This window comes from Phyllobates terribilis, unplaced genomic scaffold (assembly GCF_046119375.1).
Source record: "Phyllobates terribilis strain yellow unplaced genomic scaffold, ASM4611937v1 Scaffold_2__4_contigs__length_985480577, whole genome shotgun sequence".
Lineage (NCBI taxonomy): Eukaryota > Metazoa > Chordata > Amphibia > Anura > Dendrobatidae > Phyllobates > Phyllobates terribilis.
Genome location: NW_027362762.1, coordinates 749506084 through 749519905, shown reverse-complemented (window position 1 = coordinate 749519905; position 13822 = coordinate 749506084). Strand labels below are relative to the sequence as shown.

The window sequence follows — 13822 nt, the reverse complement described above, 5'->3', positions numbered from 1 at the left end:
ATTTGGTTTTTATCCCAAGTCATATTTCAAGGCTCGTTAAAGAGTCGATAATGACGTGTAGGATTCCTACTTCCCATAGGTGGTAATAGAGTTCACGTTCTCTAACTGCAATCCAATTTGATTAGACTTCCCTTAAGAACAGCATAATATAATAGCAGAGAACTTGATTTCAGCAAACACTAGGATGCTTGCTGTAGATTTGCCAAGTGTTTGTTTTTTTTATCACTAAAGGACTTGTAAGCCTCCTGCCATTTAGCCCTCCATATTCATGAGCTATGTATGAGCTCTTATTGCCTATGCACAGTGTACATAGAAAGCTGTTAATCACTGGTTTAGGCAGGGTTATACAGTGCTCAGTCGTCAAGAGACTGGTAGACCTGCAGCAGATAACAGTAATTTTATTAAAACTGCAGCAAGCAGCCCAGTAAGCTACAAATTGCTGCTATCAGGATGTATGTCCACATATGCGCCTCAGATGATGTAGCAAAAACCTGGTAACAGATTCCCTTTAATATCAAGGAGCTCCACAGGCTCTTGTTGACACATTTAGAGAACTTTCAACCATTCTAGTGTATTGACAAGAAACGCAAGTCTTTCTATACAGACACCATAAGACCAAGATCATTTTTTAAACAGTTTATTATGTAAATTACGCATGAGTTATTAGTTCTCCTTTTCTTGCACAGTCTTTGTGCCGCGTAGACGACCAGTACGACGAGCAGCAATAAGACCAACTTTGCGACCAGCTGGAGCATCTCTCCTGATAGTTGAAGGTTTACCAATGTGTTGATGGTTACCACCACCGAAGGGATGTTCTACAGGCTGCAGAGAAGGAGAGAATAATGTAACAAGACTGCATAATGATTAGGTACCAATATCCATGTCAGGATTGTAGATTGTCTGCAGACCCAAAGGTCTTCCCTCAACCATTATGCTCACTACACCAAAACAAGTACATAAAAACCAGTATACAAAAACTTACGTTCATAGCCACACCACGGACACGTGGCCAGCAGTTTCTCTTGGCCTTGTACTTGTGGTAGGCACGACCTGCCTTCAGAATGGGTTTGTCAATACGTCCACCTCCAGCAACAACTCCTGCATTGCAAAAAGGTTGGTTAAAATAGAAGTTGTCCATTTTATGCTTTATAATACAATATACAACTTTCATTAAAAGGGTTTTCTAGGCTTGGGAGATATTACCCAGTATTCCATGTGCTAGTAGGTGGTTTCGTGACCAGTTTGCATATGTGCAGTAACGTGCCAACTAGACTCGTTCGGCTTCTCAAAAGAAAATTAATAAGCCAGGTAAATCGAGGTTACACATACATATGGTTACGTGAGCACCAACTAGTACATGGAATTGTGACACTCCATTCACCATTTGGCAGTCCTTTAAAGAAGAAATCCATAAAAACTGGAGTTATAATCGTGAACATTAACACCCACCAACAATTGCTCTGTTTGCAGAAGCGATGACCTTCTTAGAGCCAGAAGGCAGCTTCACCCTGGTCTTCTTTGTTTCAGGATTGTGGGAGATGACTGTAGCATAGTTGCCAGATGCACGGGCCAGTTTGCCACGATCGCCTGGTTTCTCCTCTACGCAACACACAATGGTTCCTTCAGGCATTGTGCCCACTGGGAGGACATTGCCGATGTTAAGCTGAGCTGAAAGCAGAATTATGATATTAGTTTATATGCTAGCTTTGAAGTAGATGCCCACCCCCTCCACAACAGGACTGTTGTGCTACAAACTAGACAAGGAAACTGCATGAAGTGTGGAAAAAAAATATTTTTACAATAACACCAAGCATATGTATTTGTACATTCTAGCTGAGCCGCATATTGTATGTTATTACATATTTAGCAGTGGGGTTTTTTTTTACCCAAAGTGGATGCAGCAGGGAGATGAACAGTACTGGTCAAAAGTTTGGACACCTGTTCCTTGTTCTTATTGGAATGTGCACATTGTAAGTTCAGACAGAAGGCAGCAAAACCATGAATGAATGTGTTAAAGCTTAGGCTCAAACTACCCTGATGACAACTTTACACACCCGTGGCATTCTACCAAGCAGCGTCAAAGTCACCAGGAATAGCTTTCCAAATGTGCCTTCACTCATACTCCAATAACACAATTGAGATGGTTGGGATGGTATCACGTGACAGTGGAGCCATGTCAACTAACGCAGCACTCCATTCCTCCTCTTATCACATAGCTATTGCATTGCCTACAGATGTGTTTTGGTTAATTGTCCTGTTACAACATAAATGATGTTCCCACTACATGCAGACCAGATTGGATGGCATGCCAGTGCAGAGAGATGTGGTAACCATGCTGGTTAAGTGTGCCTTCAACGTGGAAGAAGTCACTTCAGACTACAAATACAGCGTAATATAAATCCTATAAAGAGAACGAAATACCACAAATGTCAAAAAATAAATCCAAATACCTCAAACTCTGAATGTAAACCACAAAAGAAAGGTATAAAAGGACTACAATATTATCAAGTATAATTCATATCTTTTATTACATCCAAATACAGACAAGACAAACAATTAAAAACATAAAACAAATAAAATACAGCTCAGGAGGGGGAGGGGGATGCTCACAATAAATATTGCACATGGGTCTCCTATGTAAAAGAGTATAGATTTTTATTATGTGCCAGCCAAATTTGATTAACGGTAATTGAATATATAATAATTAAATATACATGATTCACCTCTAAATAGCAGCAAAAAATAAAAATATTATAGGGAACACCAAAGAATACCAAAAAATCTATCTATATGTAAATTGATTACCAAGTGTATAAATACCATAAAAAAAATGCAATACAATAATTAAACGCTGCTAGGAGAATGAAACCATCAAACAGAGGTTTTGGCTGCAAAGAATCAAGTCATGTCTAAGCCCCAAAACAAGGGGTTACATAAATAATATGACAAACAATGGAGACCATGATGATGAAGTTAAGATTGGAGACCACACTCCCTGACAAAGCTAGGAGCGAAACGGCGTTGGAGTGGTGAGGGGGCTGGGGTATGTCTCCAATCTTAACTTTATCATCATGGTCTCCTTTGTTTGTTATATTATTTATGTAACCCCTTGTTTTGGGGCTTAGACATGACTTGATTCTTTGCAGCCAAAACCTCTGTTTGATGGTTTCATTCTCCTAGCAGCGTTTAATTATTCTATCCCTTTTACTATGGTATTTATACACCTGGTAATCAATTTACATATATATATTTATTGCACAAGCACTTTGTTAATTTATATATTGATTTTTTTGGTATTCTTTGGTGTTCCCTATAATATTTTTATTTTTTGCTGCTATTTAGAGGTGAATCATGTATATTTAATTACTGTTAATCAAATTTGGCTGGCACATATAATAATATAAATCTATACTCTCTTACATGGGAGATCCATGTGCAATATTTATTGTGAGCATCCCCCTCCTGAGCTGTATTTTATGCTTTATATTTTAAATTTTGTCTTGTTGTCTGTATTTGAATGTAATAAAATATATGAATTATACTTAATATTTTAGTCCTTTTATACCTTTCTTTTGTGGTTTACAAATACAGTGTACACTGATCTATGTACACTCCTTGTGTTTCTTGAACCAAACATGTTTCTTCTTTGCAGTAATTCAACCATGAAGACCTGCTTCTCAACAACAACTGTCCAGAGAAGACCGAGATAGGTCTGTGTATCATTTAAGAAGACTTATTGGTGTTGTAAATGTGCAGTTTCTGAGTCTGGCAACTTATCTTCTGCAGCAGAAGTAATTCTTGATTTTCCTTTCCCAAGGCGGTCCTCACAATAGCCAGTTCATCATAGCAATTGTTTTCATGACTGCACTAGAGGATACCATCAAGGTTCTAGCAATTTTCCTGAACTTACATCTCTTAAAACTATGATGGATCATCATCTTTTTACTTAGTCTAGCGGTTCTTGCCATATTCTGGCTTAGAACAGTTGTGGAATAGAATTAAGCACTATACAGAACTGTGTACCAACGCTGCCTCTGCAAAATACATTTACTGAAGGCCAATGATTCTACAAATGAACTCAACGAGGCATTCCTATTCACTGGAAGCAATCCCAGATGAAGCTGATTGAGAGCATGCCAAGAAGGTATAAAACTCATCAGAATAAAGAAGGGGTATTTGATCCAGAAATTGCAAAACTAAACCCCTGAAAATATGTGTAATCAGTAATGGCGCTCACACGTTAGTCAGCATACCTTTCTTTCCACAGTAGACAAATTGACCAGTGTGGATTCCCTCAGCAGCAATGAACAGTTCAGTCCTCTTCTTAAACCTGTAGGGGTCTCGGAAGGCGACCTTGGCAAGAGGAGCACCACGGCCAGGATCATGGATAATGTCCTAAACAACCGGAAGAAAGCTATTATTCTCAAACCAAAGAAGGAATTTCAGGTACTCATGCCTATAATATAATATGCCAAGCAGATTTTGGTTAGCAACAGTTTTTTTTTTATTTCTATTGTTGATGCTCATTGGAGCCAGTATCCAGCACAGCAGCCACAACCAATACAGCAAAAATTCTCCAACATCGCTCTAAAAAAAACAACCCCAATTTAGACCGGATTTTTTTTACCCCAATTCCTTTATATACTTGCCACCTTCTTATAACAGACAAACTTCTAAAAGACCGAGAGACATTTCCATCAAAATGCCTGAAAACTTTGGTATGGTCAGAACCAATAAAAGGAAACCAACAGACACCGGGAACATAAGAGGTGCACACACCAGCTGTGATCACAAGCAGGCGCTTTCACAAGTCATGGTTCACATGTTGTAAAATGCAAAAACAACTTTGGTGTAAATGTATGAAATGCTAAAAGTCAGCCCGTCCTCAATATGCCCTGACAGATCAGCTGTGGTGTTGATTTACACACCAAGAGTACAAGTTATGTACATGGTACATTATATGATGGATGCTCAGGTTCACTGCTCTTACGTATTTTGGCCAAAATATCGACTAATACGTCATATTATATATATATATGCATTTTTGCACTTTTTTATTCCAGCATGCAGCCGGGCTCATCAGTGCTGACAATGTAAACTGGGGTGTCTGTTCCCATGGGGTGCACTTGGATAGTACCAGGCAGCCCGCCTAATCTAATAGTATGGGCATAACAAATAGGCTGTAAGCCGGATACTATGCACCACCCAAGTGTGAACAGCACCCTAGACTAGCCTTTTTTGTGTGCAATTCAAATGCTAAGCAGTCACCCCCTCCATGAAATGGTAGGTTGTGAGTGATTGTCTCATCAGTATTTTGCACCTGTGTAGCCACCATCTTTATGTGGGTCTGCTGCACCCTGGTAGTGCATTTAGGTGTGAAGATCTGAGCAGGTAAATACTGATTATTTTACTGTGTTTTTTTCTTGAATTTTGGGGGAATTTTAACTGGTCTTATTGTGGTTTTGCTTTTTGTATTCACGGTCCTTTCTACATCAACAGATCTGGCAGTCTTCAAAACAAAAATTTGAATACTGGCATCCAGTTTTAACATTTATTTATATTAAATTTAAACAGATAGAATATTCCAGGAAACTGCATGTAATAAACCTCTGATTACAATGAATAGTAGACTGCAGAGTTTATTGTCCTAGCTTCCTCTAATATTGCAACACAAACTACCCAGTGCCCATGTGGCACAGATGAAGGCCTCATCTCCTAGTCTTCAGTAGCCATCTCATACTATTATAGGAGTCTGGCTGCAGGAACCTCAGACAGCACCCGTGGTTGCTCTGCTCCTAAGTCATCAGCAGAGCCATGAGCAGCACCATGCCACGTCAGATTGAGGAATAGCTACAGACGTGAGCATGCATCTGCACCATGTATCAAAGGGTTTCTCCACTACTTGAAAACCCCTTAGTAGTGGGTCAAAAATTGAAACTCATCTCCTGGACTGGCACCACCGCTACCATGCTCAGTGCTGTGTCTCCTGCATGGCTTCCTAGCATTAACATTTCGACTGAGGGCTGCAGTCGATTCGTCGCCACTCATTGATCACATTGCGCCTGAGCTGCAGAGCTAACGTGACACCACCTCTGGATGTTGATGCCAGGAACCCAGGAAGGGGAGATCACTGAATACAGAGGGGTGGTGCTGATCCAGCAGGTGAGTTTCCCCATCCCCCAGCTCAGTAATTAGGGGAAATGGAAACCCTGACTGAATCCCATAGCCAATGATTCACTACTACAAACGTCAAGAATCTCATTCATTCAATTCCCTACTGTAGTATCGGCAGAATAACGCAGCCCTCCGTATACAGTACCAGCCCATCTCATAGCAGTTCCATGTCATCACCTGATCAGAGAATACTTACTTTCACAATACCCTTGATGTAGCCATGTCTTTCAGCGAAGTCGATAGCCCTGAGCTTAGCGGCGCCTTTCCTGTGCTTCACATGAGCTTTGAAAACAGAGCCGGCACCTTTCCTCTGTCCCCTGATTACACGTCCCATTGTGACCTGTAGGAGCAAACAGAACAGAAACATTACAGGTTAACAAGAAGGAGGAGCACAAGTCACCATCTAGTAAGGCCAGGAAAGAGATACTCATACACACTAGAGCACAGGCAGGCCACCATAGTGCCAGCTATCTTATGTCTATGGGGGGCTGCCAGACTCCCCCCAACAAACAAAGGATAGGCATGTGGAATTTCAACGCTTAATTCAATTTCAGGAAAGATAAACCTCTGCTAGAAAAAGAAGTGAAAAGCAGCACTGACACAAAAATATATATATGTTGGGTGGTATAAGACCCTCAGGGGACCCAATGGTTATAAATCCAAAAAACGGCGGCAGCACTTTACCTTCTTCACAAATGCAATGTTTCAGCTGTAAAGGCCGTGTTATCCGACACCTGGCACTGGTGACAAAGGGGGTCCCATAACTGTTACTAACGTGAGCGGACAGTAATGTACATGGGGATCCTGGACAGATGCCGTCGGAGATAAAACATCCAGCATGCCGGATTTCGGACTGCCAATCCTTTTGTGCTCCCCGAGATAAACCACTACCGGAGATGCGTGGCAGCCGCTCAGAGAAAACAGCAGCTCCTGGGTGGGAGAGCTGGGGAGATCGCTGCCGGCAGAAAAGTCATTTAGCTGATAACCATCTAGTGTTTGGGGGTCTTAACTCATCGGAAATGGGTGCAGCCTCTGCTTTTTTGGGATTTACAGTCACCACCAGCAGCTTAAGGCCCCCCCCCAAACACATTAACATGGGGGGGGATGCCAGGCGACCATCCCATGTGTACAGGGTGATGGGCTCTGTGATACCACAGCAGATTAGGTCAGGGAGACAACAAGGTTTGGGAAGTAACATTGGGGTTGTCTGCTCTCGGGGGGAGATAAGCGGCTGCCGAAAATGTCTGACAACAGCTCTCTCCCCATGAACACATGGAACCTCGACCAAGCCTTGTGTATATGAGAAGCAGAAGGCCCACCGCCATCTTACGCGGCATTCACACGTCCACGGTTCACAGCGTGTGCGCGGACCACAATGCTCAGAACAACCGAGGTCCTCCAACACAAGCTAGCAGGCCAGTGCCGGGTATGGGGCAGGTGTGGTCTGGAGGAACAGGCAGCTATGGAGGCACATGGTCACCTATAATAAACAGTCACTCTATATGCTGTGAAAGCTGAGTGATGCCAGTGTTCTCCGTTATCAGCCGCTGACTGCGCAGATACAAGGCGGCAGTGCCCGGGGCACACGGGCGCAGGACCCCGGTCTCATGTGCCTATGGCTGCTAGTTTACCGGATGTCTCACCACGGGTTAATGTCAGCACAAGTCCCAGCCAGCACACATCTCCTACTACCCCGGCGTCCGCCCGGCATCACACTGTAACAGTATGTCTCATAACCCCCATCACTGCACCCAATACGCCGCCATGGTGCACGGCCAGGCTCCCAGACACTGGAGTCCCGGGAAGAAGAGTCCGGCTGGGCAGGATGGCTGAGATTCACGAACGATGGAGGGACGGGAGACTCGGCTCCATGATCCTACCTAGGCCCGGGCTATCCGCGAAGAGGAAGTTCCCAGCAGCAGACGGACGATTTCTTCCGGAGAACGCGATGACGCAGTGCACGCTGGGAAGTGACGTCAGAGACTAGACGGCGCCATATTTGATTCTGGAAATTACAAGACACTGTTCTAATCACGGTGTATTGTAGTCATGTCACTAATACTACACAGTGAGGTCAGGGGATAGAGGGGGGATAGAGGGGCTCCCCTGGAGCGGCTTCCTTACTCACATGACGCACTTATTTCTACATTTCTGAAGTAATGTCTCCCATATACAATTTTACTATTAGCACCGCAGTCTGTAACCTGTCAGCTCCTCAGTGAGGCCTGGTCTGACCACAATTACGGCTTTTACCTGGTAGTTATTGGCCTGATGGTTTTTACAGGTAAAACATTCTTCATCTGGTGTCAACAGTGAAAACCGCACGTCAGTAACCGCAAAGACGATGAAAAACCGCGGTAACACCATGCAACGTGCGGTGCAAACCCTGTGTGGTAGACGGCTGCAGACTATGCCCGCTGCCCCCGTCACCCGCGTGGCACATCTCTTATATGGTCACACCAGATACATCTGCCCACAGCGTTAATGATAAAGTCAGTGCAATTTGTAGCCTGTTCACATCTGCAAGAATAGCAAAGCATGCAGCACTACGGGAACCGCCAACATAACGGGATTAGAGATAGGGTTGTCTCATCCTGACCTCTCCTGGATACAACCCCGGGACTCGCTGCTGACTCTGCTCTGCCCCAGGCGTTTCTAGTTTACCCACTGTAAATAGGATATTCCTAGGGGCATGGACATGTTTCATCATTTTAAAGGGAACCTGTCATGTCAAAAATCGCTATAAATCTGCAGACATGGGTTTAATATGTTCTAAAGCCATGCGGCCGCCGAATTGAAAGCCCGGGACGAAATTAACTTTATTCCTCCTGGCAGCCTCACACTTTCAGTCATACAGATGTGGCTTCAGTCACTGATCAGTCCACAGTGAGTGGCGGCTGTAACCACACTCCAGCAATGACTGACAGCCAGCACTACTGATCCAACTGTCAGTCAGCCTCCGCTCACTATGTACTGATCAATGACTGAAAGCTGCAGGCTGTTGCTAGGAATAAAGTTAATTTCCTCCCAGTAGCTGGGATTTCAGTGAAGCAGCCGGACAGTTTTATAATGCTATTAACCTGCAGATTAATTTCATATCTGCAGATTAATAGCATTTGGGGAAATGACAGGTTCAGTTTAAGATTTAAAGAAGACATAAGTCCATTGCATTCAGCCTATAACCTAAAGTTGACTCAGAGGCAGGCAAACATCCAATGAGGCAGTGTCACGCAGGGTGTGGGAAAGACTTAGTGCAACACAAAGGGAATAGGGAAAGGGAGCCCAGACTCTAGGGAAAGGGGGGGAGTGGAGACCTCCTAGGCTGGTGTAGTGTCACCCTGTCTCCCCTAACTACCCTATATTGACTCTTCAGCATTCGCTGCACGCGTGCCTCGCCCTGTCTTTCCCTGGCGTATGGCTAGGGAAGAGAGGAGATGAGCACTAGTCGATCCTCACTGAACACTAAAGACAACAAGGGAGGACAAACGGGAAAATTGCTTAGCTTTAGATGACTCCAGACAAATGCACACACGTCCTCAAGCTCCAGAGAGGAAGAGGTAACTCTCTTGCTAAAGCCTTCACAAGGAGTAATGAATATCGCCGGCACCTCCCTCTGGAACACAGCAGGTATTTATACACCCAGGCCAGGGTGTTAATTAGCCAGAGGAAGGTAGCCGCTGTTATGTTCTGCTACCAGAGCTAAGGAAAGAGAGGAGATCTGTCCCTACGATAGAACTCAGCTTAATCCCTACGATGTAACAGGGGACCTGATCCTGCGATCAGACCTGCTAAAGTCCTAAGCTAGTCTGTACGGAGACCTATAGATGTGGGGAAGGAATCCCTACAAGTACTAAGGACTGGGAGGAAAATGGGACACCTCCTAACAGAAATACTAGCAGACAGACGAACAAACAAAATATATAGAACATAGAGGTCCGTAGACCAAGCAAACTAACAGAGTTAGATACAGAGCACAGTCTAGCTAGAAAGTAGTTAAACAATGAAGTCCAGCAAAGCCAGAAGGGCGGAGCAGGATTAAATAGGCCAACAAGGTCATGTGACCAGCAAAGGAAAAAAACTAAGAACAAGGTTCTAACAGTACCCCCCCTTCTAAGAGGATCCTCCGGATCCCCTAGGACCAGGCTTATCAGGAAATCTCCTGTGAAATGCTCTGATAAGTCTGGACGCGGAAACATCATCCGACCTCACCCAAGAGTTATCCTCGGGTCCGAAACCTTTCCAGGCCACAAGATACTGCAAACTACCTCTATACTGTCTAGAGTTAAGGATGCGAGAAATTTCATATTCCCCGTCCTCCACCACCGGAGGAACAGAGGCAGAGGCGTCACAATCCGATACAACAGCTTTTTTCAACAGAGAGACATGAAATACCGGATTAATTCTCCAGGAGGTAGGAACCTCCAACCTAACAGCAGATTGGTTGACAACCTGAAGCACCTTAAAGGGCCCTACAAACTTGGGACCCAATTTCTTAGAAGGAATCCTCAACCGCAGATTCCTAGAGGACAACCAAACCATGTCACCAACAGCGAACAAAACCTCCTGTCGTTTCCTATCAAAGTAGTCTTTAGATTTTCTGTTGGCCTCCTGAAGATTACCACGCACATCCGTCCAAACTCTCTCCAAATCACCGGAAAAATTTTCCTCCTCAGGCACGGCAGATCCCAACTTGGAGAACGACCCAAACGACGGATGTCTCCCAGAACAACAAAAAAAAGGCGAACAACCAGCAGAAGAAGATGTATGATTGTTCAGAGCAAATTCAGCAAGTGGCAGAAACTCAGACCACCCCTCTTGATTGTCTGCCACAAAACAACGCAAGAACTGCTCAACATCCTGGTTTTTCCTTTCTGTCTGGCCATTAGATTCAGGATGATATCCGGACGAGAACGACAAATGAACTCCCAACCTGTCACAAAAGGCACGCCAAAAACGAGCCACGAACTGAGGACCTCTATCAGAAACAATGTCAGTAGGAACGCCATGAAGTCTGACAATTTCCTTGACAAAGGCCTTAGCGAGAGTTTTAGCGCAGGGCAGTTTGACGAAGGGAACCAAGTGACACATCTTGCTAAAATGGTCCACGACCACCCAGATGACAGTAAAACCCTCAGAGGGGGGAAGGTCAGTTATAAAGTCCATAGCTAAATGTGTCCAAGGAGCACTAGGAACCTCCAAAGGACAAAGCAACCCCGCAGCAGGAGTATGTGAGGACTTAGATCTAGCACAAATAGTACATTGGCGCACCCACTTAATGACTTCCTTCTGCCATCCAGGCCACCAAAAACTGCGACCCACCAGTCTCTTGGTCTCAGAGATTCCGGGATGACCTGCCAACCGAGATTCGTGACACTCAACAAACAAATCTCTCCTAAAGGTCCCAGGCACAAACAACCTCCCATGAGGAGTGTTAGATGGGGCATTCTCCTGTGCTTTAAGAATCTCATCTTCCAAAACGGAGTCCAAAGCAGCTATCACAACACCTTCTTGTAAAATGTTCTCCTCTTTCTCAGCATCGACTATGGGAGAAAAACTGCGAGACAAGGCATCCGCCTTAACATTCTTAGTACCAGGGATGTAAGTAACGGAGAAATTAAACCGCGAGAAAAACAGTGCCCACCTAGCCTGACGGGCATTCAGGCGCTTGGCAGCATCAAGATATATCAGATTTTTATGATCCGTAAGAACCTGAACGGGAAATTCCGCACCTTCCAAGAAGTGGCGCCAGTGTTCAAATGCGAGTTTAATAGCCAATACTTCCCGATTACCAATATCGTAATTCAGTTCAGTCTCCGGAAAATTTTTTGAAAAAAAGGCACAGGGATGTAATCCATCCCCGTTATCCTGAGACAATACTGCGCCAACCCCCACAGAGGAAGCATCAACCTCAACCAAAAACGGCTTAGTCACATCAGGCTGCATAAGGATGGGAGCAGAGGTGAACCTCTCCTTGAGATACACAAAAGCTTCAATGGCCTCAGAAGACCACTGAACCGCATCAGCACCTTTCCTGGTGAGATCGGTCAGAGGTTTGACAATACTAGAAAAATTTTTTATGAATTTTCTGTAATAATTGGCGAAACCCAAAAACCTCTGTATCGATTTCAAACCAATAGGCCTAGGCCATTCCTGTACAGCTTGAACTTTAACCGGGTCCATCTCAAAACCTTCGCTGGAGATAATGTGGCCCAAAAAACTAATTCTCTGTACAGCGAACTCACATTTCTCCAGCTTAGCAAAAAGCGAATTGTCCATTAACAACTGTAATACCTCACGTACGCTCCGCCAATGAGACTCCAGATCCGGCGAATAAATCAAAATGTCATCCAAATACACAACCACATTTTTGCCGATCAAAGGTCTAAGGATGTCATTAATAAGATTCTGAAAAAATGCAGGAGCATTAGTAAGACCAAAAGGCATAACCAGATTCTCAAAATGACCCACAGGAGTGTTAAAAGCAGTCTTCCATTCGTCACCCTCCTTCATGCGCAACAGATTGTATGCCCCCTTAAGGTCAATTTTAGAGAACCACTTGGCCCCCATTAACTGGTTAAACAGATCAGGAATCAATGGCAGTGGGTAAGGATTGCGTACAGTAATTTTGTTAATCTCACGAAAATCCAGACAAGGACGTAAACCGCCGTCCTTTTTTTTTACAAAAAAAAATCCAACCGCCACAGGAGACTTAGAGGGCCTAATGTGACCGGCGGCCAAGCTTGTCTGTATGTATTCCTCCAAAGCCTTCCTCTCAGGAATAGTAAGGTTAAATAAACGACTTTTAGGAAGAGTCGCTCCAGGGACAAATTCAATAGAACAATCATAGTCTCTATGGGGAGGCAAAACCTGCGATTCCTTCTCAGAAAAAACTCTCCAAAAATCCTGAATAGGAACAGGCAATTCTCCCCTATCCAAAGCTGCAATACGCCCGTTACAACACTTGTCATAACATTTATGGCTCCAGGATTTAATTTCACTGGTAGACCAATCCAGTACAGGATTGTGAAATTTTAACCAGGGCAATCCCAATATTACTGGAGAAGGCAAGTTATTCAACACTACCAAATCCAATTTCTCATGGTGAACACCATTAATAGTGAGAGGAAATTCACAGACCTTGAGAGTAATATTCTTCAAAGGGGAACCATCCACAGAGACCACAGCAATGGGGGATGATAAAGGTTCGGGTTTTAAATTGAGTCTTTCCAAGAATCCCCCATCAATTACATTCAGAGTAGACCCACAATCAACAAACACCCGAAATTCCATTAATTTTTCCTGAGCAATCGTGGAAGCAGCTAAAAATACACCCTTGGAATTTAAACAGGCAATACGGGCATGACTGACCATTTTTTTTTCTTTCTTCATACGAAGCTCACAGTCTTTAATCAAATGACCAGATTTTCCGCAATAGAAACACAAGCCTTCAGAAAATCTGCGATCTTTTTCTTGAGAGCGAGGTGCCATCGCTCCAATCTCCATCGATTCACCACTGTTAGTACACACATTCTCATAACCAGAAACTGACATAGCAGAGGATTTGCTCTCATTAACCCTTGCACGCAGTCTCCTATCCACCCGTATAGCTAATTGCATAGCCTGTTGCAAATCTTCAGGTGTAGGATAA

The 13822-nt window shown here is 43.9% G+C and overlaps 1 protein-coding gene across 1 annotated transcript; it reads right to left on the bottom strand.

The window, feature by feature from the left end:
* Positions 1 to 628: 628 nt before the first annotated feature.
* Positions 629 to 8175, bottom strand: RPL8 (ribosomal protein L8). Its single transcript, XM_073667270.1, has 6 exons — positions 8055 to 8175; positions 6371 to 6514; positions 4254 to 4395; positions 1450 to 1668; positions 983 to 1098; positions 629 to 822 (listed from the first exon to the last, which is right to left on the bottom strand). Exons 2-6 carry the CDS (start codon positions 6506 to 6508, stop codon positions 664 to 666), a joined length of 774 nt encoding a protein of 257 aa, XP_073523371.1. The 5' UTR covers positions 6509 to 6514; positions 8055 to 8175; the 3' UTR covers positions 629 to 663.
* Positions 8176 to 13822: the final 5647 nt, after the last annotated feature.

Excerpts from the sequence above, each read along its gene's own strand:
- RPL8 (XM_073667270.1), bottom strand. The coding sequence starts at position 6,508 with ATGGGACGTGTAATCAGGGGACAGAGGAAAGGTGCCGGCTCTGTTTTC. Across the intron at positions 1,099-1,449 it reads TGCAAACAGAGCAATTGTTG|GAGTTGTTGCTGGAGGTGGA; the intron begins GTGGGTGTTAAT and ends TTTGCAATGCAG. Across the intron at positions 823-982 it reads TCCGTGGTGTGGCTATGAAC|CCTGTAGAACATCCCTTCGG; the intron begins GTAAGTTTTTGT and ends CCTTCTCTGCAG.